The 26,922-nt window shown below is 42.8% G+C and overlaps 1 protein-coding gene across 3 annotated transcripts in view; it reads right to left on the bottom strand.

Moving 5' to 3' along the window:
* Positions 1 to 19,578, bottom strand: part of Senp5 (SUMO specific peptidase 5) — a 29,345-nt gene extending 9,767 nt beyond the window's left edge. The window contains exons 1-7 of one of the 3 annotated variants that reach the window (XM_070029923.1): positions 19,047 to 19,200; positions 18,505 to 18,575; positions 11,074 to 12,611; positions 6,403 to 6,508; positions 6,161 to 6,299; positions 5,656 to 5,703; positions 1,172 to 1,249 (exon numbers count right to left, since the gene is read on the bottom strand). In XM_070029923.1, the coding sequence (XP_069886024.1) occupies positions 1,172 to 1,249; positions 5,656 to 5,703; positions 6,161 to 6,299; positions 6,403 to 6,508; positions 11,074 to 12,583 (1,881 nt within the window). In that variant the 5' untranslated portion in view covers positions 12,584 to 12,611; positions 18,505 to 18,575; positions 19,047 to 19,200. Of the gene's footprint in view, positions 1 to 1,171; positions 1,250 to 5,655; positions 5,704 to 6,160; positions 6,300 to 6,402; positions 6,509 to 11,073; positions 12,612 to 18,504; positions 18,576 to 19,046; positions 19,201 to 19,554 lie in introns of those variants that run through there. The other 2 variants (XM_070029924.1, XM_070029922.1) reach the window with 2 other exon arrangements.
* Between the last annotated feature and the right edge of the window lie 7,344 nt (positions 19,579 to 26,922).

The raw sequence follows: 26,922 nt of genomic DNA on the forward strand, positions 1-26,922 counted from the left end.
GGCCAGCCTAGGCTACATAGCAAGACTTTATCTAAAAAAAAAAAAAAAAAAAAAAGAAAGAAAATGAGGGAGAGAGTCTTACATACATCAGAGGGAAGACCCTTCTAAGCAGTGGGAACAGGCAGTGAAATGCACTTAAGACAAAAGCATGCAGCGGGGTGCCTATGTGGCTGCAGCATGGGACTGCTGCAGGTAAGAAGAGGAAACAGAACATTTGGTTTAATCTGGTTACCAACTCATCAGTTCTAGAAGTACACTGTCTATTGCTTTCCCTCAGAAAAGATGAAGACGCCTCTGAGGGTAATTTTGCTATTACTCTGATTCAGTATTTCATTGTGCAACTGAGCAATCTGAGGGTCAGCAAATTTAGTGTCTTACCTGAATTGCACAGCAAGCCAATAACGTTGTAAACATTTAACCCCCAGCCTAGCGCTCTTTTAGTTATACCATACTCTAGTATACTGGATAGCTAAAGAGTTTTACTAGTGTTTTATCTTTCAATCAGTAAGTATATTTTTTTGGTGGGGGGTGGGGTCAGTTGTGGGTCTTGAACTCAAGGCCTGGGCACTGAGCTTTCGTGCTCAAAGCTAGCATTCTACCACTCTGAGTCACAGCTCCATTTCTGGTTTTCAGGTAGTTAATTGGAGATAAGAGTCTCCTGGACTTTTCTGCCCAGGCTGGCTTTGAACTGCAATCCTCAGATCTCAGCCTCCTAAGAAACTAGGATTATAGGTGTGAGCCACCAACTCCCAGCCAACCAGTATGACTTTTTAAAAAGTTAAACTCACATTGGAAAGTCTAATTAGGCTGGGAGCCAGTGGTTCACTCCTGTTATCCTAGCTACTTAGGAGGTTGAGATCTGAAGACTGTAGTTCAAAGCCAGCCTGAGCAGGAAAGCCCATGAGAGTCTTACCTCCAAATAACCACCAAAAAGCCAGAAGGGGAACAGTAGCCAAGTAGTACAACACTAGCCTTGAGCGAAAAAGCATAGGAATAGCACCCAGGGCCCTGAGTTCAATCAAGCTCAGACCAGACATGAGCCACCAGCAGCTAGCTGTATAACAAGTTCAGAGAAAAAGAAAGTTTTAAAATCTAATTAGCATTTTGGCATTTAGGATCTTAACATTATACCCAAAGTAGCTATGCACTTCAAATTCCAAAGGAAGACTACCTTTTTAGTCCATCTCTTAACTCCATTATATCCTTTGGTCACCAGCTGTCTATGGAAAAAGCTGTTGAAGAAATGAACCTAGAACAGAGCAAACAGGTTATATCAGGCTATGCTGAGATAGAACTTCAAAGGAAAATGAAAATTTAAATATGCCTGAACATAACATAGACAAAAGGGGAAGAGACATTTCTTCTAAAGAAATAATGATCAAAATATAGAAAATACATTACATGCTTTACAGAAGATTCTCTTCAACTGTTCATTAGAATGACCTTATAGCTGTGGTCTAGTCAGAACTGGAACAGGATTGTTAGCAGATTACCTGAATCCAATCAAGTAGAAAGGCAACCTGACAAATCTCTCCAAATCAGGTGATAAAGTTGAAAGAGGCTATGAAAAAATGAGGTAGCGATTACCTAGAACTCAAGTGATATGGACTACAAAACTAACGTACCTGAAGAATTCAGGTTTGGAGACTCGTGAATAGTAACTACAGAAAGGTCTGAGCACATTTGTAAGTAGTATCTTCTGAGATGGATGATCTATATTCTGCCTTGTTTTTCCACCGCTAGGAATGGAACTGTACCTCATGCACACTAGGCAAGTGCTCTGAGACCACTGATCTGCACCCCAGCCCCATACAGTTGTCTTTAAAATATTCATTCTTGGGCTGGGAAGGTGGCTCAGTGGTAGAGTGCTTGCCTTGCATGCCTGAGGCCCTGGGTTCGATTCCTCAGCACCACATAAGCAAAAAGAAAAAAAAGCCGGAAGTGGCGCTGTGGCTCAAGTGGTAGAGCGCTAGCCTTGAGCTGAAGAGCTGAGGGACAACGCCCAGGCCCAGAGTTCAGGACTCACGACCGGAAAAAAAAAAAAAACAAATAAAAAAAAAAACAAAATATAAAATATTCATTCTTTGACTCACTTAATTAAAACTGTACCCTTAGTGCTTATGGCTGTCAAGATGTGGTCACCAAACCAGAAGAAAGAATCAGTCACCTGGGAGCTTTCATCAGAAAACTGGCTTCCTCCCAGACCTGCTAAAGCAGAAACTTGAAAAGTAGGGCCCAGCAATCTGTTTGTGTAAATCTTCCAGCACATTTTTTTTTTGTCAGTGATGGGCTTGAACTCTGGACCTGGGGCTGTCCCTGAGCTCTTCAGCTCAAGGCCAGTGCTCTACCACTTGAACCACAGTACCACTTCCGGTTTTCTAGTGGTTTATTGGAGATAAAGGTCTCATGGACTTTCTTGCCCGGGCTGGCTTTGAACCATGATCCTCAGATCTCAGCCTCCTGAGTAGCTAAGATTACAGGCATGAGCCACCGGTGCCCAATTTCCAGCACATTCTTTCAGGAAAAATTCAGCTAAACATGAATAAAAAGAGGATGCAGTACCTGTCTCTAGAGCAGTGACACTGAAAGCAGGTGTACATCAGAATCTTCAAGGTTTGCTAAAGAACCACTGCCTTAGCCAGTGGCTCTCACGCCTGTAATCCTAGCTACTCAAGAGGCTGAGATCTGAGGATCACGTTCAAAGCCAGCCCAGGCAGGAAGGTCCATGAGACTCATCTCCAATTAACCACCAAAAAATGGGAAATGGTGCTGTGGCTCAAGTGGTAGAGTGCTCACCTTGAGCTGAAGGGCTGAGGGACAGTGTCCAGGCCCAGAGTTCAAGCCCCATGACAAAAAAAAAAAAAAAAAAAAAAATTACCATGAAGATTCAGTACATTGAAATGTACAGATAATGAAGATAAACTAAACCATAAACTAAAGGTTTAAACTTGAACTGTGGTGACACATTTCCCTCATGATTACAATTTATAATGCATCACAGATTTGTGGTTGTTTTTGTTTTCTGTGCTGGTGTTGGGGCTTGAACTATGAGCCTTGTTCTCTTGCTAGTCTTTTTCTGGCACTCGAGCTGGCACTCTACCATTTCAGCTTTGCTTTTGGTTTCAGGTTTGTGGTTTTAAACAAAAAGTTAAACTTTGTTCCTACACTCATAAACAGCACTGAAATCTGATATTTATGTTTAAATTACCTTATTTATATCAGTTACATACACATACACACACACAATTTATATAACTTATACCCAGGCTTGAACTCAAACCCTACGCACTCATTTGGCTTGGTTATCCATGACTGACACTGTACCACTTGAACTATGTCACCAGCCCAGATTTGAGATAGACTTTTCTGGGCTAGCTTCTAATCTGATCCTCCTATCTCAGCCACCTGAGTAGCTAAGACTATAGTTATATGCCACAGGCACCTGGCTAAATTATTATTTTCTTTTTTTTCTTTTGCCAGTCCTGGGCTTGAATTCAGAGCCTGGGCACTGTCCCTGAGCTGCCTGTGCTCAAGGCTAGCACTCTACTACTTGAGCCACAGTGCCACTTCTGGCTTTTTCTGCGTAATGTGGTACTGAGGAATCGAACCCAAGGCTTCATGCATGCTAGCAAGTACTCTACCACTAAGCCACCTTCCCAGCCCTAAATTATTATATTTTTAAAGTTCCACAAAGTATTATTCTCCAGGTATGTGTGTACAGGTGAGTACTGAGGCTTGAAATTGGGGCCTAGGTGCTGTCCTTCAGCTTTTTCACTCAAGGTTGGAGCTCTACCACTTGAGCCACAGCTCCATTTTCCTGCTTTTTGGTTGTTAACCAGAAATAAGAGTCCTAAAGACTTCCATGCACAGGCTGACTTCAAACCCCAATCTTCAGATCTCAGTCTCCTAAGTAGCTAGAATTATAGGTATGAGCCATCAGTGCCCAGCACTTATTTATGTGTGTGGTTTTTTTCTTCTCTCTTTGAGATGGGTCTCGCTCTATACCCCTGGCCAGTCTCCAGCTTTTGATCCTCTGACTCAGACTCTTCAGTAACTAGCTAGGATCACAGTTGTGAACCACACATCTGTTTCAGGCAGTATCTGAATACTCAAAATTAATAAATTCAAAAAGTTTTAACATGTAAATTCACTTAATGGGAGTTTGATTACTGTAATTATATAACAAGGACTGCTTTAGCATCCTGACTACTGGGATTACAGATTTGAGTTACCTTCTCTGTCTTAAGCATATGTTTTTTTTTTGTTGTTGTTTTTTTGTCAGTTGTGGGGCCTGAACTCTGGGCCTGGGGGCTGTCCCTCAGCTCTTCAGCTCAAGGCTAGCAGCCTACCACTTGAGCCACAACACCACTTCCAGCTTTTTTCTCCTTATGTGGTGCTGAGGAATCGAACCTAGGGCCTCATGCATGCAAGGCAAGCATTCTACCACTGAGCCACCTTCCCAGCCCAAGCATCATATGTTTGATACTTAGAAAATGTAAAGTTGAGTCCTGCTTTACTTTTTTTTGGTGTGTGTGTGCTGGTCCTGGGGCTTGAACTCAGGCCTGGGTACTGTTCTTGATCTTTTTTGCCACTTGATCCACAGCTCTACTTCTGTTTTTTGAGAGGGTTTTGTTTTGTTTTTTGATGCTTAGTTGGTGATAAGAGTCTTATGGACTTTCCTGCCTAGGCTGGTTTTGAACCACGATCTTTAGATCTCAGCTGCATGAGTAGCTAGGATTACAGGCATGAGCCATTGGTGTCTGGTTCTACTGTACATTTTTAAAGAGAACGTAACGTTGAAGCTTAAGTAATAATGGTATCTCTAACAATAATAAACTACTTAGAAAATAATCCTTGTACCTCTTGAAAAAAAAAAACAAACCCTTTAAGGTAGTAATGAATGTAGCCATTCTGACACAAAAGAGAAACCACTAGTACTGTGACTTTCTTTGTTTATTTTTTTTTAACTGTATTTTTTTTGTCTTTTCTTTTTTGGTATTGGGGATCAAACCCAGGACGTTGCACTTGCTAGGCAAGCGCTTTGCCACTGAGCTACATCCCAGCCCAGTACTGTGACTTTCTTAAGCAGAAATAATTTGATAAAAATTATGACCAGGGGGCTGGGAAGTTGGCTCAGTGGTAGAGTGCTTGCCTCACATCCATGAGGCCCTGGGTTCGATTCCTCAGCACCACATCAGCAGAAAAAAGCTGGAAGTGGCGCTGTGGCTCAAGTGGTAGAGCGCTAGCCTTGAGTGAAGAGCTGAGGGGCAGCGCCTAGGCCCACAGTTCAGACCTCATGACCGGATCTCCCCCCCTCCCCCCCAAAAAAATTATGACCAGGGGCTGGGAAGGTGGATCAGTGGTAGGGTGCTTGCCTTGTATGCATGAGGCCCTGGGTTCGATTCCTCAGAACCATATAAGCAGAAAAAGCTGGAAGTGGTGCTGTGGCTCATGTGGTAGAGTGCTCACCTTGAGCTGAAGAGCTGAGGAACAGCACTCAAGCTCAGAGTTCAGGACCCATGACCGACAAAAAAAAAAAAAAATTATGACCAACGCTAATACATAATCAAGACAAAATCCAGTCTATTTTTAAAATCTAAGGGCTATTAGAGTTAAAAAAAAAAACTTGTTTAGTACGAGGAAGTTTTCACTTACTTTGTCTGGAACTGCATCCATTATTAGCTCACCATACATATTAATGACCTATTAAAAAAAATACAACTAGCTTACTGACCTTGTACAATTCACAGCATCCCAAGAAGAATGAGTAACACATACCAGTGATAGTTATAAAATCACTTAGTTCCTGGGGTTAGTGAATGAGTCACTTAAAGACTGTGCTAGGCTAGTGGCTCATGCCTGTAATCCTAGCTACTCAGGAGGCTGAGAGCAGAGGATCACCATTCAAAGCCAGCCCAGACAGGAAGGTCTAATTAATCACCAGAAAACCGGAAGTGGTGCAGTGGCTCAAGTGGTAGAGCACTAGCCTTGAGGTGAAGAGCTGAGGGATAGCGCCCAGGCCCAGAGTTCAAGCCCTACAACCAACAACAAGACTCAAGAGGTACTATGCCTTTGAGGCAAGTGCAAGGCTCTTAGTACAAATCTCAATACCTCCAAAAAGCAAAACAACAACAAATCCTATGTTCTATGAGGAACTTGCCTGGTCATTCAGCCAGTTCTGACCATCCAGGGTAGTCAGATCATCCATGTCCAGCATGTGCTTATTGTAGAAGATTCGGAAGTTGCATTTTTGATGTCTGGCACGATAGTTTGTTATTTCTTTATTGATAAATGGTTTTCTGAAACAAAGGTTTTGAAAGAAATTATTTTTTCCCTCCTAAGCGAATAAAAAAGCCATGTATGGTAATAATTTTAGAGTTTAGATTCAGCATAATTGCATACCTATTAGAAAAGTCTTCATTAAAGACATCTTTTAATCTTCCAAGGACGTCCTTTTCACTCAGTGGGACTAAACTCCCATACTTTTTCATAGTCTCATCTAGGAATCCTACATAAAGAAAAAAAAGACTCAATAAAAAACATTTCAAGCCGGGCATTGGTGGTTCCTGCCTATAATCCTAGCTACTCAGGAGGCTGAGATCTGAGGATTGCGGTTCAAAGCCAGCCCAGGCAGGAAAATCCATGAAACTCTCATCTCCAATAAACCACCAGAAAACTGGAAGTGGTGCTGTGGCTCATGTGGTAGAGTGCTTGTCTTGAGCTGAAGAGCTGAGGGACAACACTCAGGCCCAGAGTTCAAGCCCCACAACTGACAAAAATTTAAAAAAAATTGCTTCTCAGGAGGCTGAGATCTGAGAATCGCAGTTCAAAGCCAGCCCGGGCAGGAAAGTCCGTGAGACTTATCTCCAATAAACCGCTAGAAAACCAGAGGTGACACTGTGGCTCAAGCAGTAGAGCACTCGCCTTGAACTGAAGCGCAAGGACAGCACCCAAGCCCAGAGTTCAAGCTCCACGACCAACCCTCCTCCCCCAAAAAATCAGCAAAATTATTCTCAAACTTTTTTTTTGGGGGGGGGGGGGGTCCAGTCGTGGGGCCTGAACTCTGGGCCTGGGCGCTGTCCCTCAGCTCTTCAGCTCAAGGCTAGCGCTCTACCACTTGAACCACAGCGCCACTTCAAGCTTTTTTCTTTTTGCTTATATGGTACATAAGGAATCGAACCCAGGGCCTCAGGCATGCAAGGCAAGCGCTCTACCACTGAGCCACCTTCCCAGCCCAGCAAAATTATTCTCAATACTTAACCAATATAAAACAATACATACTTATCCCTATTATAATACTTTTGTTTTGTTTTGTTATTTTTTGGGGCCAGTGTTGGGGCTGGAACCAGGGCTGGGCACTGTCCTTGAGCTTCTTTTCTCCAGGCTAGCATGCTACCACTTGAGCCATAGCATCACTTCAGGCTTTTTTCTGCTTATGTGGTGCTGAGGAATCGAATTTCAGGGATTCATACATGCTAGGCAAACATTCTACACTAGGCCACATTCCCAGCCTACCTTCAGCTTTTTTTTTTTTTTTTTTTTTTTTTACCAAGGCTAGCACTCTACCACTTAAGCCCACAGCTCCACTTCCAGCTTTATGGTGATTAAGTGGAGATAAGATTTTCATAGACTTGCCTCCTTGCTGGCTTCAAAGCATGATCCTTACATCTAAGGATTACAGGCGTGAACCACTGGTGTCTGGCTACTCCAAAGGTTTTATAGCTGTCTTGTACAGTAGTTTTTGCAGTAACGTGTGACTATCTTTACAAAATATTTGACGTAAGTTTTTAAATGAGTAACTTTCTGTTTACACTCATACTTCTTCAGTTTGTACAAGTGAGTAAAATTAAGAAACTGCACTAACTTTACTAAGTATAAGTTACTGGGCTGGGAAAGTGGCTCAGTGGTAGAGTGCTTGCCTTGCATGCCTGAGGCCCTGGGTTCGATTCTTCAGCACCACATAAGCAAAAAGAAAAAAGCTGGAAGTGGCGCTGTGGTCAAGTGGTAGAGCGCTAGCCTTGAGCTGAAGAGCTGAGGGACAGCACCCAGGCCCAGAGTTCAGGCCCCACGACTGGACCCCAAAAAAAAAAAAGGTTACTAAACATATGAATCAACTGAAATGAATATAATGGTTAAAGACCAGCCAGTATTCAGCATACTATGGAACTCAACTTTGGCTGACATTATAGAAGTCAGTTAAGGGAGCATTTATACTTATTGCTAGTTTTTTTGGGGGGTGGGGATGGGGGAGGAAGCTTCTGAAGATTGAATATGGCCTTGCTCGTGGCAGGTAAATAATCTACTGTTTGAGCCACACTCTTAGCCCTATTCTATTTTCTTTCTCTTTCTTTCTTTCTTTCTTTCTTTCTTTCTTTCTTTCTTTCTTTCTTTCTTTCTTTCTTTCTTTCTTTCTTTCTTTCTTTCTTTCTTTCTTTCTTTCTTTCTTTCTTTCTTTCTTTCTTTCTTTCTTTCTTTCTTTCTTTCTTTCTTTCTTTCGTTGGTCGTGGGGCCTAAACTCTGGGCCTGGGCACTGTCCCTCAGCTCTTCAGCTCGAGGCTAGTGCTCTACCACTTGAGCCACAGCACCACTTCTGATTTTTTCTGCTTATATGGTTCTGAGGAATCAAACCCAGGGCCTCATGCATGCAAGGCAAGCACTCTACCACTGAGCCACCTTCCCAGCCCTTTTATTTAGCTTCTGAATCAGAATCTTTCTGCTACTTTTGTCTGGGCTAGCCTCAAACACAATCCTCTTAATTCCACTTCCCAAGGTGATATACAGAGAGGTTACAGTTACATAAATCAGATATTGAGTGCATTTCATTTTGAACAGTGTCATCCCCTCCCTCATTTTCTTCCAGTTTTTTCCCTGGCTGCCCCCTGCCCACCCCCTTAATCTTGATTACTTAGGTTTAGTTCTGCTTTGTCTCATTTTGCAGTGCTGGATAATGAGACCCGGTCCTTCTATGAAAAGACAATTTGTTTAAAAAAAAAACAAAAGGGCTGGGAAGGTGGCTCAGTGGTAGAGAGCTTGCCTTGCATGCCAGAGGCCCTGGGTTCGATTCCTCAGCACCACATAAGCAAAAAGAAAAAAGCCAGAAGTGGCGCTGTGGCTCAAGTGGTAGAGCGCTAGCCTTGAGCTGAAGAGCTGAGGGACAGCGCCCAGGCCCAGAGTTCAGACCCCATGACTGGACACAAAAAAAGATAAAAAATAAAATAAGATTAAAAAAATTAAAAAAAACCAAAAGACATTCTTCTTACTATGGTTTTCTAGATGGTCACAAATTGTAAGCTTATTTCTACTTGGGTAACTTGCAGAGGGTATGTCACTGTCATGGACAATAGCTGTTGGGTTGCCCTGAACTACTGCTTCTTCTTTTTGATAGTACAAGGGTGTTTTTTTGTTGTTGTTTTGGTTTTTTCCAGTTGTGTAGCTTGAACTCTGGGCCTGGTGCTGTCCTTGAGCTCCTCAGCTTAAGGTGAGTGCTCTATCACTTGAGTACCTCCTGAGTAGCTAGGACAACAGGAGTGAGCCACTGGCAACTGATGAGAAACTTACACTCACTTGCTGGAAAGTGTTAAGAATTGTTTTAACAGCCAAGAAGTAACTCTCCTAATTCACCAGAAAAAGCCATTTGTAACAATTTATTATCTGTCCAGACAGGTCCTATACAAATACACATATGTGCATATTCTTTCCTACCTAAACACTACCGTAATCATTTATTTTAATGCTGGTCCTGGGCCTTGAACTCAGAGCCTGAGTTCTGTCCTTGAGCTCTCTTGTTCAAGGCTAGCACTCTACCACTTGAGCTCCATTTTTGGCTGTTTTGGTGCTTAGATGGAGATCAGAGTCTCATGGACTTCCTGCCCAGACTGGCTTTGAACAGCAATCTTCAGATCTCAGCCTCCTGTATGAGGCACTGGTAACCAACTTTTATGCATTAATCTTTATAAAATTGTATCATACCACTTCTGCAACTTGCTGTTTTGATTTTATATATATCATCTTCTTTCAGTATCAAGATACAAATCAAAGCAAACACATTTTTACTGTTTCATCTCTAAGATAAATTTGAAGCCAGGGAATATATTAAAGATTAAAAAAATATTATTTTATCTTCCAAAATCATTATACCAATTTACTTCCTGGTATACATTTTTTTTCCAGTAAAAATTGGAAGTCATTTAGTTAAACATACATTTTTACTGTGTAAGGACTAAAAACTTCTGTCAAAAGTCAGTGTTGGGGGATACTGAAAAACTTTTACAAGGCTGGGAATGTGGCTTAGTGGTAGAGTACTTGCCTAGCATGCATGAAGCCCTGGGCTCCATTCTGCAGTACCGCGTAAGCACCCAAAAAGATGTCAATATTTAACAAAGAACTATTGTATGAACTATGATGGGATCTGTTAGCGAGTTTAAGAAGACTGAACTAGTTTTTTAGTTTAAGTTTACTAGGTTAAATTACTAGTAATTTAACCATTCTTTTTAAGTTTGATTATTAAGTAATTTTAACCATTCTTTAAAATTTTTAAGAATTTAAAAATTCTTAACAAAAAAAGAATTTAACTTACAAACACAATAAAAGTAAAAATAAAAGTTACTGCAACATAAGTTCATAGAAGAAACAACTGGAATAAAAATCCAAGTGTCCATCAATCAAAAATAATTTATGAAGCATCTACATAATATAGCAATATAAAAGAAATTTAGAATATCTATCCACAGCTGGGTGCTAGTGGTTCATGCCTATGCCAGCTACTTAGGAGGCTAAGATCTGAAGATTGAGGTTCAAAGCCAGCCTAGATAGCAAAGTCCATAAGACTGTAACTAACAAAAAAGCTGGAAGTAGAGCTGTGGCTCACATACTAGAGTGCTAGCCTTGGGCAAAAAAGTTCAAGGACAGTGACCAGGCCCTGAGTTTAAGCACCAGGACTGGCACCAAAAAATAAAATAAAATCTAACCACTTAAAGGGAATGCCATGTGTGGGAGGGGAAAAAAATAGAACTCTTCTAGAAAGAATAATGGACAGCAAATGTGGGCAGAGGTTGTAGAACAAAGATTACATACCAGACAGGCAGCTTGAGAGCTGTTCATCATCCACTGCAGAAGTTTTCTGACTGTGCTTCCCACTTCCCATTTGGTTTTCGAGTTTGAGTTCATTGCATACCAGGGGAGCTTCCAGTGGACTTTTACAGTAAGGGTGGTCCAGCAACTTAGAACTAAGAATGTTCTGCTTGAGAGGTCCATCCTCCTCCATCTGGTAAGAGTTCTCATTTTGAACAGTCTCTTCAGACACAGGCCTATCTACAGTGCTCACAGATTTCTCTGCTTCAGACACTGACAGCTTTAGGCTGTCATTAGTAACAGTGTTTGTTCGACTTTCCTGACCCAGAGTCACAATTTCTCTTTCAGTTTCTGAGGTGAACATGTTACCAGAATGATGTTCTGCTAAGGGGATGTCATGGATCGCCTCTGTACATTCCCACTTAGGAGCACAGGGTGACTGGTCCCAGGTATATGTAGCACTGCCATTCTGTTGGTCAGGGAATGCTCCATCCAAACTAAGGTCCTTGTCCAAGAAAGAGCTTCCTTTAGTGTGGCCATCAGGCATGAGTGAGTTCTTTCCCTTTACCCCAACACTGCCATCCATATTTGGAAAGTATGGTAGGTGCTGACAAGAAGATTCTTTAGGTTCTGGGGAAGAAAATGGACTGCAATTGCCACTCTCAGTGTTGTCCTTAAGGTTCTCTTGATGATCCCCAGTGACTTTCTGTACCCAGCTTCGCTGGGCTTTTCTTAACTTGCAAACTTTGCCTTTTGTTCTGAAGTGTTGCAATCTGAGAATCCTATACCGAAATCTAATCATGGATAGTTTCTCATACATCATAAGAGAAGATACTTTTATTTTTCGATGTTGGTTAAGTTGTAGCTTCTTTGGAATCAGGGATTCCCCATTCCCGAGATGCTCCAGCCCTTGGTAACAGCCATAATAAAAGCGTTTTCTCTTATGATTGCTCAAGGTGACCACAACCTTGCTGTTCTTACCTGGTCTTTGGCTCTCCCCATTGAACTTCATGGGAAAGTCAGAAGCTTGTGACTCTGTCCTGGGTTTGTGACCATTGGCCTGACCTGAAACAGTATTTGCTGATAAATCAGCAACTGCTTTCAAGAGACTTTTCTCTCCACAGTATTCATGGTCTGAGTTCTTTGTTATTGACAGCAACTTATTTGCTTGAAGTTTTGGAAGACTCCTTGAGGAAGAAATGAAATGCTTACTGTCCTTTCTTTTCACTTTAGAGGTCAAAGTACTGACATTTTGAATAGGCACTCTGGACTTGGTCTTAACACAAAGAGGTTTACCCTGGATCCACGTTTTCTGGATGTTAAGGGCCTCCTTGCTACACTGGAAATGTCTTAATTGTCTATTCCAAGTAGCTGGTCTTCCCAACTTAGCTTTCAGAATGCACAAATGTTGGTGAAAATAGAATTTCTTAAAGCCTCCAAATCCTGCACTCCATTTCTCAGAAAAGGTTAAGTGGATTCCTTTCCTCCATGGAACTTTCTTGTGTTTTTTCATTTTTCTGATGCATAGTGAGAACTTGCAGCTACAAAGGAAATGTAAAGAAAAGTTAAAATGTAAAAATATCATCAGGGAGACACTCGAAACAATTAAAACAGAAAACTAAAAAGAGTATTTGCAGTTCAATTCAGGCTGTCAGAGATGATGAAATCATGCCTAATGGTTTCCACTGCAAGGAAAACTGGAGATAAAGGAAGGCATGAACAATCAAACAAGACTTTATTTTTAAGACTTAGAAAAGGCAGGGAAGGTGGCTTAGTGGTAGAGTGCTTGTTTAGCATGCATGAAGCTCTGGGTTCTATTACTCAGCACCACATAAGCAGAAAAAGCCAGAAGTGGCACTGTGGCTCAATGGTAGCACACTAGCCTTGAGCTGAAGAGCTGAGGGACAGCAACCAGGCCAAGTTCAGGCCCCAGGACCAACAAAAATAAATAAATAAATAAAGTAAAATAATTTTTTTTAAAAGACTTGGAAAAAATTGTATCAAGTGAAATAAGCCAGACCCAAAGAAACACAAATAGGTTGCATGGTTTCCCTCATTTCTTGTAACTAGAAAGTGCCTGTAAATCTACAAGTAAACACACTGGATGTTTAAAAAAAAAACCACTTGGACATGATAAATTATACAGGACTCTAGATATTCACACAGTAAAATCAAAGGAGGATATTCTTAGGAGAGGGTCACAAAGACTCAATAACTATGGGAATATGATCAAATAAAATGATGTGTATTGAAATAAAGTCCAAAAATGGAAACAAGCAGTTTTATGTTGTTTTGCTTCTTTTTGTTGTTTTCTCCTTTGTTACTGTTTTTTATTTCTATACCTTTCGTCTTTTATATGTAAGTTTATCTGTCTTAGGGAAGGTAAAAGAGCACAGAAATGGTGGGACAGAGGGTAAACAAATGCAGCAATAATAATCACTAGACACTATGTTAAAAAAATGACTGTACATGGGGCTGGGAAGGTGGCTCAGTGGTAGAGCGCTTGCCTTGCAAAATGTATGAAGCCCTGGGTTCGATTCCTTAGCACCACACAAGCAGGAAAAAAAAGCCGGAAGTGGTGCTGTGGCTCAAGTGGTAGAGCGCTAGCCTTGAGCTGAAGAGCTGAGGGACAGCGCCCAGGCCCAGAGTTTAGGCCCCACGACCCAAAAAAAAAAAGATTGTACAAATTGTAAGGGATTGGAGGGGGGTCAGGAGGAAAAAACTGGGAGAAAACAAGGGAAGAGGTAACACGGTTCAAAAAGAAATGCACTTATTACCTGACTTATATAACTGTAACCTCTCTATCACCTTTACAATTTTTTTTTAAAAACTACTAAAAAAAGACCTTATTTATTATCTATCTTAGGCAGAAATAAGTTTCAAGTATAGTTTCCTGCTGGACACCAGTGGCTCATTAATCCTAGCTAGTAGGGGGCTGAGATCTGAGCATCACAGTTCAAAGCTAGCCCAGGCAGGAAAAGTCCATGAGACTCTCAGCTCCAATTAACCATTCAAAAACTGGAAGTGGTGCTGTGGCTCAAAGTGTAGAAGGCTAGCTTTGAATAAAAGAACTCAGGGATAGCTCCCAGGCCCTGAGTTCAAACTCCAGACTAACACACACACACACATCACACATACACACACACACACACACACACACACACACAGAAGGAAGGGGGGATGGGGGTGAGGGGGAGAGAGAAAAAGAGAGAGGGGAGGAGGGAGGATGGGAGAGAGAGAGGGAGAGAGAAAGAAAGACAGAAAGAAAGAAAGACAGAAAGACAGAAAAAAAGAAAGAAAGAAAGAAAGAAAGAAAGAAAGAAAGAAAGAAAGAAAGAAAGAATGAAAGAAAGAAAGAAAGAAAGAAAGAAAAAGAAAGGGAGAGAGAGAGAAAGGAAAGGAGGGAGGGAGGGAGGGAAGAAGTGTAATGAATCTTTGTATAGAGCCCTGGCAGATCTCAAACACCTATATTCCTGCCTCAGCCTCCTAGTTGCTGGGAAATCCAACAGTTCATAACTACTTATTCCATACACCATACTCAAACATTTAGAAATATGTGGAAAATTTCTGGTTGTTATAGTTAATTCAGGCTTGTATTTACAGCGCCAGAGTTTAGGGATGCTAAATAACATGTAATGGACAGGATAATGATGAACTATCTCACCTAAAAAGACATTACCATTCAGGAAGCTTGATTCTAGCCTCTAACAGTAAGTAGCACTGTCTGGAAGGATGGTGGATGTGATAAGTGTGGATGCATACAAAAGTAGGGAGCAGGATGGAAACGTGGCTTAGTGCCTAGCATGCATGAAGCCCTGGGTGTAATTCCTCACAACCACATAAACAGGAAAAGCCAAAAGTGTTGCTGTGGCTCAAGTGGTAGAGTGCTAGCCGTAAGCAAAAGAAGCTCAAGGACAGTGCCCAGGACCTGAGTTCAAGCTCCAGGACTGACCAAAAGAAAGAAAGAAAGAAAGAAAGGAGCAGAGGTGAAAAGGAACTACATCTTCATGTTCCAGTCAATAAAGCTTAAAGTTAAACAACCAAAAGAATGGGCTAGGAATGTGGCTCAGTGGCAGAGCCTTGCATGCCTGAGGCCCTGGGTTCGATTCCTCAGCACCACATAAGCAAAAAGAAAAAAACCAGAAGTGGCGCTGTGGCTCAAGTGGTAGAGCGCTAGCCTTGAGCTGAAGAGCTGAGGGACAGCACCCAGGCCCAGAGTTCAGGCCCCACGACCGGACCCCCCCCAAAAAAAAATTAAAAAAAAAAAAGAAATATTATTGCTGGGAACTGGTGGCTCATGCCTGTAATCCTAGCTACTCAGGAGGCTAAGATCTGAGGATCACAGTTCAAAGCCAACCCAGGCAGAAAGGTCCCCATGAGACTCTTATCTCCAATTAACCACTCAAAAACCAGAAGTGGTGCTGTGGCTTAAAGCGGTAGAGCCCTAGCCTTGAGCAAAAGAGCTCAAGGACAGTACCTAGGCCCTGAGTTCAAGCCCTATGACCAAAAAAAGAAGCACAAAAAACAAAAAAAAGGAACATTATTGGTGGACATAGTGGCTCATGCTTACAATCATAGCATTCAGAAGGCCAAGGCCAGCCTGAGCTACATAATAAAACTTTGTCTCAAAAACAGTGAAAAAAAGTAACATAAAAAGATAACTTATTATGGTCAAAGCAGAACAATAGAACCTGTTGAAATTGTTTTAGGAAGGGAGAGATTGTATACTTGTGTGAAATGTCATAATGCATTCACCCTTGTGTACTAATATAAAACAACAAAATCAAGTTAGTGTCTCATCCCTCTAATTCTTAGCTACTTAGCTACGTCAGGCTGGAAGTGTGTAGCTCAAGTGGTAGATTGCCAGCTAAACAAGCAAGTTGATTAAATGCCAGATCCTTCGGGCAAACCCTAGTGGAAGGAAATATCAGAATTTTCCCATAGTCTTTTTGTTGTTGTTGTTGATCACAGGACTTGAACTCTGGGCCTAGGTGTTATCCCTCAGCTCTTCAGCTCAAGGCAAGCATTCTACCACTTGAGCCACAGCGCCCACTTTGGTTTTCTGAGTGGTTTATTGGAGATAAGAGTCTCACGGAGTTTCCTGCCCGGACTGGCTTTGAACCTCAATCCTCAGATCTTAGCCTGCTGAGTAGCCAGGATTACAGGTGTGAGCTACTGATGCATAGGTTTCCCATAGTTTTTGAAGGCTTCACATACAAGCCTAACAAATACCTCATTTGTGATACAATCTTCATGTAATGTGGACAATCAACTAATCTAAGTAACAATTAGTAAGAAACTTTAATGTAATAATCTACTGTCATTAAAAACTGTTAGGAAAAAAACTGTTAGGGAGTTTTAGCTGCTAGGAAACAACAAAAACTCAGTTACAAAGATATTATCCTTGGCTTTTGGATGTATGGCTCAATTGGCACTAGCCAATGAGTGAAAGAGTCAGGTACCAAGTTCAAGTCCCATTCTAAGACCTAAAAAAAAAAAAGATACTACTATTTCTGGGCTCAGGGCACTTTAAAATATGAATACTACTACTAATTCAACTAGGTTGTTTGTTAAGAAAAGGAAGTTAAAGTAATAATGTGGTAATTAGATAATTTGCTAAACCTGTTTATAAACTAAAATGTGGAACCTTATTTATATTTCAAAGCAACAGTGTCACTTGAGAAGTCGCATCCACTCCCACAGAGAGACAATGAAGTCTGAATTTAAGGCCTCACAATTGCTAGGCAGGCGTTCTGCCTTTTTGGGGGGAGGGAAGGGTGTTTCAAAATAGAACCAGGGCTTCACACATTACCCCAGCCATTAAGAAACTTTAAAAATAAATACAAACTGGGCACCTGTGGCTCATGCTGTAATCCTAGCTACTCAGGAGGCTGAGATCTGAGAACAGTATGAAGCCAGCCCAAGCAGGAAAGTCCATGAAACTCTATCTCCAACTGACCACCAGAAAACCAGAAGTGAGGCTGTGGCTCAAAATGGTACAGCACTAGCCTTGAGTAAAAAGCTGAGAGACTGCACAGGCCCTGAGTTCAAGCTGACAAAATAAATGAACTGTCAAAAACAAATGAACAAACACACACACAAATAACCAGGTCTCACGTTAGACCAAGCATCTAAGTTGTTTTTTTTTTTCTTTTGATGTTATTTTTGTTGAGTTCTTTTGCTAATGCTCAACCACGTTAAGACATGGAGTCACACTTCTGTTGTTTTTTTGCAACAGGGTCTTGCTAGGTTGTTTGGGATGGCCTCAAGCAATCCCCATACCATAGCCTGGGATTACTGATATGTGCTATGTCTCTTAGCTGCTTGAATTCTCCAACTAATGCTCAAGTAGGTTCTGGAAATAATGCACTCTCAAGTTTCCTTATGACTTTAAATTTCAGATTCACAATTCCATGTCAACACAGTGAAGAATGCACTTAAGGACATCCCCAAAGAGGCAAGGAAAGTGTCTTTAATCTGTGGGCAAGAGCAGCTACTACCCCTGAGACATTGTATCTCCCTCTCTCCTCTCCTAAAGCTTCTCTAATTGACCTATTATTACACTGTAGGGAAGTTAATCTCTAACTGACCTATTACACTGTAGAGTGGTTAATATTCTAATGTAAAGGCAACTCTCTGGTTAACATAGAATGTTAACATCCAATACCTCAAAAAAATTTATTTTTGTACATTTTCAGTGAGAAAGGTCCACAGAAGTATGTGTAGTGGATTCCTTCTATAGTGGACCAAGGTATAAATGAAGTCTCTCTTAGCTCTTCTCCCAAGAACAGACTACTGGGCAAACACCATCTTCAGAAAAGAACAAAACTCATTTAAGTGATCATACATCAGTAATGTTTATCAATAGGCATGAGAATGATTGGAATGGGTTGCTTCCAAATGCTAATTATCCAAAGCACAGACAAAGCAGTTCAATCTGACCACACAAGATCCTAGCATCTCTTCTAGCATCCTTCTCAATATCAAGCTTAGTTATTTTGGGCCAAAGGCAAAAAACATATTTAGGAATTCACCTTTAAGTGCTCTGGATATTCTTAAACAGAGTTTAAGTAGATTTTCAAACACTTAATTCTCCCAATTAATTTACATAGGTATTAAAAAAAAACTCCCACTGTACAGTGAATTTAAACCACATCAAGTATAGTGGCTCTCACCTGTAACCCTGATTACTCAGGAAGCAAGAAAAAGGGGGGGATTACAGACTAACCTCTGCAGAAAGTTCACGAGATTCCATTGCAACCAATAGCTGGTTGTGTGGGGACACATCATCCCTGCTACTCCAGAATTTGTAAAGTAGCCAAAGCAAAGAGGACTAGGGAGGGGGAGGTGTGTGAGAATCAAGCTATAGACCGTCTGCCTGGTTCGAAAGCCCCAAATAGCCCCCACAAAAAAAGAAATAAGAAAACCTACTACCAAATAGCCGGAGAAGATTTCAACTTTCCTCAGTCCAAAACGCCAACATCGTCTTCCCGTCCCTTCTTACCCTAACAGAACGGAACGGAGGCGAATACTAGTAACACCGCACAGAAAAGTAGCTTTTCCACCATCTGAATGTCCAAATTGTACCAGCCGCTTTCTCTAGAAAAGCGTTCCACGAGCGTGGGGGGGGGGGGGAACCAAAACGGAAAGGACACAGAGATGATTGAACAAATCAAAGCCCTTGACTTGCGAGCCGGCAGTTCTGGGGCCTCTACCTAACGGCACTACTACCAAAGCTTCCCGGCTTCAGGAACAACGGCCTGGGGCGCCAGTTTTCGCAGACAAACAACAAGGGAGGGCAGCGGCTCCTCTAGACAAGCCTCTTCCCGGTCCCTAGAAAACACCCGGTGCAGGAGAAGCGGCTGCCTCGGGCTCGAGGCCTCCAGGCCTGGACGCTGAGCTGGCGCCCAGTGGCGCGAGGAATTGGCCAGTCCTGCGATCCGTCCGTCAGTCATTCGGCCGGTGCTCCCGCTTACCTACATCCCTCCTTCCTGCACCTGGCCGATCGCCTCAGCCACGCCGCGGCAGGCTAGACGGCGGCCTCGCCTTCGCCAACACCCGGGGAAGCTTCGCCAGCAAGGAGGTGTCCGGCCTGTCCGCGACCGCCACGGGTACCGAGCTTCCTCCCGAGCCTCTGCGCGAAGCCGGCGCCCACTTACTACGTCACCGCCTCCAGAGAGCCCTTCCGCCTGCAGCCCCGCCCGCCCCATGTGGAGAGCGGGGATGGGGGCGGGCCACAGGCCCACTCGGTCTTCCGCTTCCCGGGCCCGTCGCCACGCGTGGTGCTGTCCCAGACTTCGAGTGGGGACCTGGACGGAACGTGAGGGGGGAATTACGGAAGCCCTGAAAAGTGTTGAGATTTCTTTTCGGCCTCTTCCCAAATTATCACTCCACAGCTCGTAAGCCACCGTCTTCTTTATCTTTGGCCAACAGCAAACAACCACGTTCCTGCACTTTGGGGCCCCACCGGCCGAGTCTGCCCACCTGGATCTTCTCCATTAGTGTGGTGACCTGCCTCTTCATCTGTACCCTGCCCGGCCCCGTCCTGCTCTGCCCAACTGTGAACTTCCCGAGGAGGGAAGAGCTCCAAACAATGCCCTACTAGTTCTTACTCTGTGCAGTAAATTCGCTATTCTGTTTCCAACCGGGAGGGAAGAATGACGTGTGTGTGTGTGTGTGTGTGTGTGTGTGTGTGTGTGTGTGTGTGTGTGTGTGTGTGTGTGTGTGTGTGTGTGTGTTGTGTGTGTGCACTCAAGAACTCAAGACCTGGGCTCTGTCCCTCCCTACAAAGTGTGTGTGTGTGTGTGTGTGTGTGTGTGTTGTGTGTGTGCACTCAAGAACTCAAGACCTGGGCTCTGTCCCTCCCTACAACTTAACTCAAAACCCGTGTGTGTGTGTGTGTGTACTCAAGAACTGGGCTCTGTCCCTCCGTGTGTGTGTGTGTGTGTGTGTGCACTCAAGAACTCAAGACCTGGGCTCTGTCCCTCCCTACCACTTGTACCACTTGAGCTACAACTCCATTTCCAGCTTTTGGGTGAAGATAAATTTTCTTGCCTTGGCTGGCTTTGAGCCACAATCCTCAAAATCCTCAAATCTCAGGCTTCTGAGTAGCTAGGATTGCAAGCCATCAGCGTCTGGCTGTTTTTTTTTTTTTTTTTTAATTGTTGTTGAGTAGTTTTTCTATATAAACCAGATTGGTGTCAAACTCGGACCCTCCTGCTTTAGCCTAAGAATTGGGGTTACAGGGTGCACTTTAACACCAGATTATATCCTGGGCCACTCCCCCCCCCATACACACACCCCTACAGTCAGACCCTGGGAGGGTCCCAGCCCTGAGGTCAAATCCGCATCTGCCCCTTCCCCACTTGTATCCTGGCGAGACCTTCGCTGCTCCTTTTCTCGGCCATGCTTCACCATACACATCAGGGACAAGCAGTTCAGCGAAATAGACTTCTCTTCCTGCCTGAATACTGCAATGGCATTCTGTTTATAGGCTACCTAATTAAACATACCTAATTACCTAACAGTAGGATCTTAGCCCGATTGTGTAAAGAGTTAAGTAATAACCTAATATCTCCACAGGTAGAAAACGTAATTGAAGCTGGGCGCTGGTGGCTCACTCCTGTAATCCTAGCTACTCAGGAGGCTGAGATCTGAGGATCGAGGTTCAAAGCCAGCCCAGGTAGGAAATTCCTTGAGACTCTTTTTTTTTTTTGGTGTCCGGTTGTGGGGCCTGAACTCTGGGCCTGGGTGCTGTCCCTCAGCTCTTCAGCTCAAGGCTAGCGCTCTACCACTTGAGCCACAGCGCCACTTCTGGCTTTTTTCTTTTTGCTTATGTGGTGCTAAGGAATCAAACCCAGGGCCTCATGCATGCAAGGCAAGCACTCTACCACTGAGCCACCTTCCCAGCCCCATCCTTGAGACTCTTATGTCCAATAAACCACCAGAAAACCAGAAAAGGCGCTGTGGCTCAAGTGGTAGAGCGCTTGCCTTGAGCTGAAGAGCTGAGGGACAGCGCCTAGGCCCAGAGTTCAAGCCCCAGGACTGACCAAAACAAACAAACAAAAAAGAGTCTCAAGGAATTTCCTACTCCAGCTGGTTTCAAACAGGATTCTCAGATCTCAGCCTCTTGAGTAGCTAGGATTAAGGTGTGAGCCACTAGTGCCTGGCTGTGAAATTCTTTGACCAGAAAGCAATACTCAAGATCACACACACACACACACACACACACACTAAGTCCATCCACTTAGCAGAACAATGGATGGAAGGTTTCTCTGGTGACACAAGCATTATCTAGGAAAAGTTTACATTGGATCCCACAATTTAGGCTAGAGTATGTATGTATGTATATATATATATGTGGATGAGGATCATCACTTGGAGCCACTTGCTCCTATTCCTCTGTTGTGGGGGAGAGATTACCCTTTCTATTTCTGCTTTGATTATGAACGTTCATTACAGTACTCTGCAATACTGAACAAGCTAGTCTACAAAACTACATTTGCCTCTTCATATCCATTAGCTCCATACTCATGACTGACACTCACACATCATGGGAAAACTACAGTCTGCACTAAATATCCTGAACAAGACCAGGGAAAGGTACATACTGTACTTTCATCTTGATACCTCTTCCTTTTTCTTTTCCTCCCAGAAGCACTACAATTAGGCCATAATAAAATTAACTAAATATTACATCCCTCCAAAGTACTTTGTTTTTGGAAACCATTGATGCCAAGGTCCTACTTAAGCTAACTAGAAAAGCAGGTAAAACTTCTGTGGAGGCTCCATAACCTTAAAAAAAAATACAGTTTTGCCAGGCACCAGTGGCTCACACCTGTAATCCTAACTACTCAGTAGGCTTAAATCTGAGGATCACAATTCAAAGCCAGTCAGGCAGTTTTGGGACTGGGAAGGTAGCTCAGTAGAATAGTGCTTGCCTTGCATACATGAGTACCTGAATTTGATTCCTCAGCACCACATAAGCAGAAAAAGCCGGAAGTAGTGCTGTGGCTCAAGTGGTAGAGTACTAGCTTTGAGCTGAAGAGCTGAGGGACAGCACCCAGGCCCAGAGTTCAGGCCCCAAGATGGACAATTGACAAAAAAAAAGTTTTATCATTAAAGTGTTATACAAGGGGGTTACCATTTCATAAGGTAGCTAATGAATACTCCATAAACCCTTACAAAAATATTGTTCCATGTTCCTCCAGGTTGCAGCCAATGCTGTCAAGGTCCTTACTTTTTTTTTTTTTTTTGTCGGTCATAGGGCTTGAACTCTGGGCCTGGGCGCTGTCCCTCAGCTCTTCTGCTCAAAGCGAGTGCTTTACCACTTGAGCCACAGCAGCACTTCTGGTTTTCTAGTGGTTTATTGGAGATAAGAGTCTCATGGAAAGCCGGGCGCTGGTGGCTCACACCTGTAATCCTAGCTACTCAGGAGGCTGAGACCTGAGGATCGCGGTTCAAAGCCAGCCTGGGCAGGAAAGACTGTGAGACTCCTATCTCCAATAAACCACCAGAAAACTGGAAGTGGCACTGTAGCTCAAGTGGTAGAGTGCTCGCCTTGAGCTGAAGAGCTGAGGGACAGCGCCCAGGCCCAGAGTTCAAGCCCCACGACCGACAAAAAAAAAAAAAGAGTCTCATGGACTTTCTTGCCCAGGCTGGCTTTGAACTTTGATCTTCAGATCTCAACCTTCTGAGTAGCTAGGGTTATAGGTGTGAGCCACCGGTGCCTGGCTTTTGATGAACTTTATAATCCCCAATTTTCCTTCCAGCTTTACACAAAACATTTGTTTTCTAAGCTCAGCTAGACTTTAGGTGAACAGATTAATGAAAGGGCAGTGATGGTGGTAGTGGAGGAAACGAAACCTCTCTACAATGTTAGCAGCAAAGAGAAGCTCTTAAATTTCAATATCCTGCTTGCAGGACTGGAGCATAATTTCAAAACCTGTAGGCCAGAGGAAAATACCTCTCCCCCTCCCCCTTTTTGGTCATTTATAGGACTTGAACTCAGGACCAGGAGCTGTCCCTGAGCTTTTGTTGCTCAAGGCTAATGCTCTACCACTTTGAGCTACTCTCCACTTTGGTTTTCTAGTGGTTACCTGGAAATAAGAGCCTCATAGACTTTCCTGCCCAGGCTGGCTTTAAACCTTGATCCTCAAGCCTCAGTCTCCTGAGTAGCTAGGATTACAGGCTTGCGCCATGGGCACCCCCACCATGTGACCCATTTTGATAATAGTTTTATTTTTGTCATTCAGTCAACATGGCAGATACCCAATTTGCTACTCTTCATGCTACACATGCTAAACAAGTGTTCTACCATTGATCTACATTCTCAGCCCCAAATTATTTCTAAATTTTCTGTTCAACAAGCAGTTTAACCAATACTATTCATAAACTGTTCCCAATACAAGCATAACACCTTTCAAGAAAATCTTCACATTTTCTCTACAAGTGTTATACTTTCTTTTTTTTTTTTTTTTTGTTTTTTGTTTTTTGTTTTTTGGGTTTTTTTTGGGTCCGGTAGTGGGGCCTGAACTCTGGGCCTGGGCGCTGTCCCTCAGCTCTTCAGCTCAAGGCGAGCGCTCTACCACTTGAGCCACAGCGCCACTTCCGGCTTTTTTCTTTTTGCTTATGTGGTGCTGAGGAATCGAACCCAGGGCCTCAGGCATGCAAGGCAAGCGCTCTACCACTGAGCCACCTTCCCAGCCCAAGTGTTATACTTTCTTTAGCTACTTATTTCCAGGTAAATTGTTTTTGATTTATTGTGTTTGAGATTACATTTTCTGTTGGTTTCGAGCATTTGGTGATGAAATTGACCTTTGCATCTACCCAATTTGCTAAGATCCATTAATCCTTTTTTTTTTTTTTTTTTTTTGCCAGTCGTGGGGCCTGAATTCTGGCCTGGGCACTGTCCATGAGCTCTTCAGCTTAAGCCTAGCACTCTACCACTTGAGCCAGAGTGTCACTTCTGGCTTTTTCTGCTTATGTGGTGCTAAGGAATCGAATGTAGGGCCTCATTCATGCAAGGGAAGCACTCTACCACTGAGCCACCTTCCCAGCCCTAATACTAATAATTTATCATTCTTTGGGTTTCTTGTGTTTTAACATCTTTGAAAATTCTGACATTTATTTTGTTCTCCATGAAGTCATTCTGTTTTTTTTTGTGCCAATCCTGGGGCTTGAAATCAGGGCCTGACTGCTGTCCTGAGATTTAGTGCTCAAGGCTAGTGCTCTACCACTTAGAATCACAACTACATTTCTGGCTTTTTTGTGGTTAATTGGAGGCAATAGTCTCACAGCCTTTCCTGCCCAGGCAGCTTTGAAGAGCGATCCTCAGAACTCAGCCTCCTGAGTAGTAGGTAGGACTACAGGCATGAACCACCAGTACCCAGCTCTCACATCACTCTTTTTCCTGAACGAATTATGATGAATTTCAAACTGAAATCAAAGTGGGAACAGCAGGCATACTGGTCTTGTTCTGATCTTCAAAGGAATGGAGTGCTTCAATGCTTCATCACTGAGTGCATTTCTTGCTGCAGAATTTTTGTAGATATACTTTTCAGGCTAAAGAAGTTTACTTCTGGAAGTGACACTGTAGCTCAAAGTGGTAGAGCACTAGCTTTGAGCAAAAATATTCAAGGACAGTGCCCAGACCCTGAGTGCAAGCCCTACAACTGACAAAAATAAATAAGAGCCAGACACCAGTGGCTCACACCTGTAATCCTAGCTACTCAGGAGGCTGAGATTTGAGGATTGTGGTTCAAAGCCAGCCAAGGCAGAAAAGTCCCCATGAGACTCTTATCTCCAACTAACCACTCAAAAACCCAGAAGTGGGGCTGGGAAGGTGGCTCAGTGGTAGAGTGCTTGCCTTGCATGCATGAGGCCCTGGGTTCGATTCCTCAGCACACATAAGAAAAGAAAAAAGCTGGAAGTGGCGCTGTGGCTCAAGTGGTAGAGCGCTAGCCTTGAGCTGAAGAGCTGAGGGACAGTGCCCAGGCCCAGAGTTCAAGCCCCACGACTGGACCAAAACAAAACAAAAAAACCCATAAGTGGCTCTGTGGCTCAAGTTGTAGAGCACTAGCCTTGAGCACAAAGAGGGACAGCACCCAATCCCTGAATTCAACTCCAAAGACAAAAAAAAGTCCACTTCTAATGTGCTTAAACATATATAAATACAGCTTTTTATTATTTTTGATGTGTGTGCCTAGTACATGAGCTTGAACCGGGGCCTCCCGCCCTTGCTTTGCTTTTTTGCTCAAAGCTGGAGCTCTACTACTAAGCCATACCTCCACACTTCCAGCTTTTTGCTGGTCATCTGGAAATAAGCAGTTCTATTTATCTGCCCACAATGGCTTTGAACTGTGGTCCTCAGATCTCAGCCTCCTCTGTAGCTAAGATTATAGGTGTGAGCCACCACCACCCAGCTTTCAATATGTATTTTAAAAATTATAAATTGTCATTTTTATTAAACATTTTTCTTCATATGTTGAGATGCTCAGTTAACTAAGGTGGATTTTATTTTTAAATCTTAGTAGTCTTGCATAAATCAACTTGGCTAGGATGTACTATCATACTCATCTTTTAAATAAATTGCTAACTTTGGCTTGCTAGTTTCTCTTTATTAAAGGTACATTTATATTATGAGATCTCCCCACAATTCTCCCTTTTATGCATATTGACTTGGCTTTATGATTATACTTTCTTCGTACTATTTGGATAGCATTTAGGAAGTGAATTCCCAATGATGGAATAGTTTGTGGAGGGCTGGAATTATTTGTATATTTTACAACTTGTTGATAAAATTACCTGTGATTTGGGGCTGGGAAGGTGGCTCAGTGGTAGAGCGCTTGCTTTGCATGCTCAAGGCCCTGGGTTCGATTCTTCAGCACCACATAAGCAAAAAGAAAAAAAAGCCGGAAGTGGCGCTGTGGCTCAAGTGGTAGAGCGCTAGCCTTGAGCTGAAGAGCTGAGGGACAGCGCCCAGGCCCAGAGTTCAGGCCCCACGACCAGACCCAAAAAAAAAAAAAAAAAAATTACCTGTGATTTTATTCTAAATTGCCTCCAGGGAATGAATCCCACAAAATGGGAAGAACCAAGGGAAACAAAAATAAGTTTTCTTTGTATCCCTCACAAAACATCCTAATATATGTAAGCAAACAATATCCACAAATGACATTTAGAAAAGGAGCCAAGAGCTGTTAGGTTCCCTTTGAGACAAGGACTTGGATTGAGGTCAGAAAGCCTTTATTTGAATTGCTAAAATTAAAAGAATGATCATGTAACAAGGCTCCAGTGGCTCATACCTATAATCCTACTCAGGAGGCTGAGATCTGAGGATCACAGTTTGAAACTAACCTGGGTAGGAAAGTCCATGAGTCTTTTTTGTTTTGTTTTGCTTTTGTCAGTTGTGGGTCTTGAACTCTGGGCCTGGGCACTGTCCCTGAGCTCTTCAGCTCAAGGAGTTCCTGCCCAGGTTTGCTTTGAACTGGGATCCTGAGATTGAAGCCTCCTGAGTAGCTAAGATTACAGGCATGAGCCACCATCGTCCAGCAAAAAAAGCTTTTATATTGGGAGTGGGGGCAACATACTTGGGATGCTATAACTACAAATCTAACAATGACTTAAAAGGCAGCAAAACTAGGAAATATTTCAACTGTTGCAGAACAAACTATAGTGGATAAATATAAAGCAATGTGACAGAAAGCTTTAGCAAATATAGATTGAGCACCTTCAATCCAACATCCAGAATGTTCCAAAATTTGACAAGTATAAGCAGTGATATATCGTAAGTGAAAAATTTCACATTTTATCTGGTATTACAAACATAGGGACACTAAAAACACGATATGAGGG

Source organism: Dipodomys merriami, unplaced genomic scaffold (genome assembly GCF_024711535.1).
Source record: "Dipodomys merriami isolate MVZ:Mamm:240054 unplaced genomic scaffold, mDipMer1.0.p SCAF_2, whole genome shotgun sequence".
NCBI lineage: Eukaryota > Metazoa > Chordata > Mammalia > Rodentia > Heteromyidae > Dipodomys > Dipodomys merriami.